The sequence below is a fragment of the Austrofundulus limnaeus genome, unplaced genomic scaffold, assembly GCF_001266775.1.
Source record: "Austrofundulus limnaeus strain Quisiro unplaced genomic scaffold, Austrofundulus_limnaeus-1.0 Scaffold61, whole genome shotgun sequence".
Taxonomy (NCBI): Eukaryota; Metazoa; Chordata; class Actinopteri; order Cyprinodontiformes; family Rivulidae; genus Austrofundulus; species Austrofundulus limnaeus.
Genome location: NW_013952463.1, coordinates 1653961 through 1658778, shown reverse-complemented (window position 1 = coordinate 1658778; position 4818 = coordinate 1653961). Strand labels below are relative to the sequence as shown.

Below are 4818 nucleotides of genomic sequence, written 5' to 3'. Positions count from 1 at the left end.
AATGCAAAGTCCCTATGAGGATAGAAGAACAAACGTCAATGCAAAGTCCCTATGAGGATAGAAGAACAAACGTGTCTGTGTGTGTGTGTGAGGAGGGGACAGTCAGTGAGGAGACAGTCAGAGCGCTGCGGGGAGGAAATCAGACAGTTCAGAGTTTTCCTCATGAGTTGTTGGGACAGCTACAGGTTTTTTTTTTTTTGGTATTTTGTTAAAACACAGATGGTGCGTTTAAGTTTCCTGTTATTTTTGGGAGCTACAGGTAAAGTCTTGACGAGTTTGTCGCGGGTCTGGGGGAGTTTCAGCCCCCACCCCTTCTCCTCCTCTCTCTCTCTGTGTCTCCCCGCTGCGAATTTCAGGCTCTAGTGCTCCGACACTGCAGCAGCCGCGTTCTGCTTTGAAACGTTTCTTTAGTTTGTTATTGCTACGAGCTCTCATGCTAACGRGAGAGTTCACTCCTCCCGACACCAAGAAAACAGGAGGGGAGGAGTCAGCTGAGCTCCTGTGTAGTGGAGCACAGAGAAGGAGAGAGATGAAGTAAATCAACAAGCAGGAAAATGAAACTTATCGTCCTCATTTTTTTACCGACCTCAAAATAATTTATCGTGATATTAATTGATTTATTGACTATCGCGACAGGCCTAGTCGCAATATTGTTTTGCGTTACAAAAGTTTGATTTGTATGTGAACTGAATTAAATCAGACTTTTATTTTGAAATGTTCGGTTACCAAAACAGGATGTGTCGCCACAAGTTCGTGAAACTGACATTGATTGTGTGGCTGTGTGATACATTCATTCTGAAGCTGAATTAAAGCAGTAGGCTAACTCGCTAATGGTGAACTTGTGAGTTTGTTAATAAACCGGCAGGCACAACAGTGATAAACCACTTTTGTGAGGGAACGCAAAAGGTATGGCGAGGTAACACAGTACTTTTGCGCGGGAACGCAAAAAGAAAAAAAAATCCCCCATGTCCCCTCGTGGGCTCAGTATTTTAGAGAGGAGTGTCAAAATGCAAGAAATAATGTAGATTGATGGGATTTAGGTAGAAACAGTTGTGGCACAGACATACTTCACCACAAAAACATCATCAAAAATGTAAACGCGCCTCAAAAGGTTGGACTTTACATGACTAAGCTAGTATTTTAATATGCTTTATGGTTTTTACACAATGTTTATGTTCGATCTGACATTTTGGAATATTACACGCTAATTTTGAAGCTGTCTAAAACGGTCAAATGTTTTGCAAACAAACTGTTTTTTGGCACGTTTACAAATTATACATCGCCACGTTTGTCTTCTTTCTCCCAGTGTTTCTCTCACTGCTGTACGACTCAGTTTTCTCTCAAATCTCATCAGAACGCAGAAAGTGCACACCCAAACTTCCACAGACTTTAGTTATAATTTAACACAAAACGAAAAGTTAAGAGCCTTTTTTAAAAAATGGCATTAAACTGTGTAGAAACATCAAACTTAGTCCCGAACATGGGACTATAAGTCTACTACAAAAGCCAAGAGCAGTCGTTTTCTGCATATAATTTTTTTCATGGTTTTTCTAAACAACAAGGATCGTTTTCTTGAGGTAACGTGATGGTCTGGTCCCCTCAGCTGGAACATCTATGAAGTTTACTATTTATTTACTTATTTATTTACTTATTTATTTACCGTTATTTAAACAGACAAATCCCATTCAGATCGCAGATCTCTTTTGCAAGGGTGGCCTGGGCCTGAAGGCAACCCAGTAATTTTGTGACATTTTTGTATCATTTCGAAGACTGAAATTGTGATTAGTTTGTCTTGTACAGGTAACTTTCATACAAGCCCTCGTCGTTTAAGGAGACAGCTGGCCCGACTTCTTTTAACCGTGGTTCTTTTTACACTTCTTATACTATTTATACATCAGAATGTAGGCTTATTTATTAGCTCAGATCAGGGGTGCCCAAACTTTTCCTCTGAGGGCCAAATTGAAAACTGATTTGAGGGCTGCGGGCCAAATGAAACAATATAATACATGAAATGTAATTAATTCTRAAGTAAAGATGTTTTATTTTTTATGATTAAGCTAGCAGCCAGTGCAGTGGCCCACATTTTTTAGTTTAGTTTTTTTTTTAGCCAATGGATGTGCAGAAAATTTGACATACACTTGAGCAGCAAAGGCTCATGGGACTTTTCACAAGTTAAAATTTGACGTCTTACAAAATGTGCAAATCTTGATATAATCTAATCTAAATGTTTCTTGTAGTTATTTTATGTTTAATCTTAATATAATTCAAAGATAGTCCCATAAGTTAAGATGATCTGCACTATAGTTGGACCAATGGTTGGAATGACTAATTGAAAATATAGTGTTTCTACATAAAACAGGAGAACACAACCTAGTAGCCAGGACAACTGCTGATAGGCCAAATCAAATGGCTTGGTGGGCCAACTTTGGCCCTCAGGCCCCACTTTGGCCACCTCTGGTTTAGATTATTACAAAGTCAAATTGGAGTTTTGGACAGCAGCTGCGACTCACACCCACAWATACAGCATTTTTTCAGGTATGTTCAGTAACTGTAGCTACACAATCTCTTATTGTGAAAAATCAATAAACTTCCCCATTCTTGTTAATACAGACAACCTGATCTACTAAATGTTTGCGTGTATAAAAAACACACTCATACTTGATAGCGTGCGCAAAGCTGATCCACTAACRGTGTGCACCGAGGATTACGGTTGTCATTTGAGCTAAACGAATCCATTTAGTGTGTTTGCCTTCATGGAAATGCGGAGTGCATGATGATTTTCAAAACGTGTAAAACACTGGGAGGAGGATATGCAAACATAATAATTTAGCACCACAATGTGATTTATCAAACCTGAAGCTAATTGCAGTTGTMTCAGCGTCTTTATTTAGCATGTTTACAAGGCAGAAACAAGCTGGCTGCTGTCACTGTGGTGAGAAGGAGGCGTAGCTGCAACGACAGACAATGGAGAGCGAGAATGATCTTTGAGTTTGTCAGCATGTTTGGACTGCCAGAAATAAAAAGAGTYGAGACATACAGTTAATCCAGCAATGCCCTTTTTAAGCTGCAGGAGCAGGGGTTCTCAAAGTTGGGGTCAAGGCCAATGATCTGGGAGGGTCCCCAGATCATTTCCACACATCAGTTTAATGCAAATAAGTTGCCAATGGAATAGTCTCACTGCTTTTATTCTAAAAAATATACAATAGTAAATGAATATAAGTCGTATCGTAGTTATAAGGTTTTTAAATTGRTATTATGTCCATGTTTAACTGAGTTGTTAGTAAAGTTTGCATTCGTAAACCAGAAATGTCAGTGGTTAAAAGTTTCTGCAACTCTTATTTTGTAGGAGCTAAAAAGTTTGAAACCCTCAGGGCTGGAGGACCTCTGATTTGGAGTCAGTCAAAAACAGAAGTCACYCCATATCTCCTGTGGAAAAACCCCTTGAAATATTTCATTTGTTAGTGTCGGCATCTCSCAGAGTAGTTTATCTGGTGTACTCTCCCAAAATCTCCATGACAGACTCGCAAAAATCCTCATTTCAATAAGGCGGTCTGCATCACTTGTGCACCTGTTATCATTTACACACTTAGTCGATCACATGCAACYCCCCCACTAATAATATGTGCAATTTTCTTTTCGCTTGCACACGCAATTTAGTGCTGGTTATTTGATATTTTAGCAGATCAGACCCAGAGACCATTATTTTATTTGCCCTATTATCTTATTTTGTCACCAGCGGTGGGGAACTTCTTCGGTTACAGCTGCGTGCCCGGCATTAAAGACCCCCTGCATGACCCCAAAGGCAACAACCCAAAGAACCTGTGTGAGGCCTGCATTGGAGATGAGAACGACAGACACATCTGTGCCAACAACCAGAGAGAGAGGCACTACGGAGAGGCCGGGGCACTGAGGTATACCAACACAAAGAATAATACAACCAGGCAAAATGGGCTTGATCTGAATGAATACACTGATTGTACTAATTAGTTAGGTTAACACAAACTTTTAGCAAAGAGAAAAAAAAAACAGACATCAAGTGACCAGATAAGAGATCATTTTTTAAAGTGTGAATTACATTTTTAATATCAGTTCTCTTGATTCCTCCATGTTGTAATAAATGTCAAAAAGCTCTCTGTGTGTTGTGGAGCGAAGCTGTTGTGTAAAGCAAACGTTGGCAGAGCTGTAATTGTGTTTGAAGGGGAGATAAAAGCCCTCCAGYCAATTTAATGGTTTGTCAAAGAGCGACAAAAAGGTGGCAGTTTTTTAACTAAATACACTTATTATTTTTACTCACTCGCCACCAGATAACACATTACTGAGCGACCCTTTGTTCTTTCACCTACACTTCCACTCAGTGAAAGTGTAGGTGTGTATCTACACACCTACACTTCCACTCAGTGAAAGTGTAGGTGTGTATCTACACACCTACACTTCCACTCAGTAAAAGTGTAGGTGTGTATCTACACACCTACACTTGCTTGACTGTTGGTGTTTTTTTTTTCTCTTTTCATTTCACAGGTGTGTGGCTGAAAATCTCGGTGATGTTGCTTTTGTCAAACACACAACTGTCTTCAATAACTTGGACGGTCAGTGGTTTCATTGTTGTGCATGGTATGGATTAATGAATGGTGATGAACTGATGAGGTTGTGTAGCTGCTTCAAAATCAGCAAAAAATGCAGTTTTATGTCAAAACACAAGAGGTCAGTGTTTAACAATGAAATACTGTGTTTGGTGTACACACTACACTATACTGTGTGTACTGTGTTAATTTGGTGCAGAATAAAGTATTATACAGTATATATATATATATATATATA

At 39.3% G+C, this 4818-nt stretch overlaps 1 protein-coding gene across 1 annotated transcript in view; it reads left to right on the top strand.

Annotated features, from left to right (window-relative positions):
- otomp (otolith matrix protein) overlaps positions 1-4818 on the top strand; it is an 11491-nt gene that overhangs the window by 3375 nt on the left and 3298 nt on the right. Inside the window, exons 5-6 of the mRNA XM_014009775.1 lie at positions 3737-3911; positions 4519-4586. Coding sequence (XP_013865229.1) covers positions 3737-3911; positions 4519-4586 — 243 coding nt within the window. The remainder of the gene's footprint in view (positions 1-3736; positions 3912-4518; positions 4587-4818) is intronic.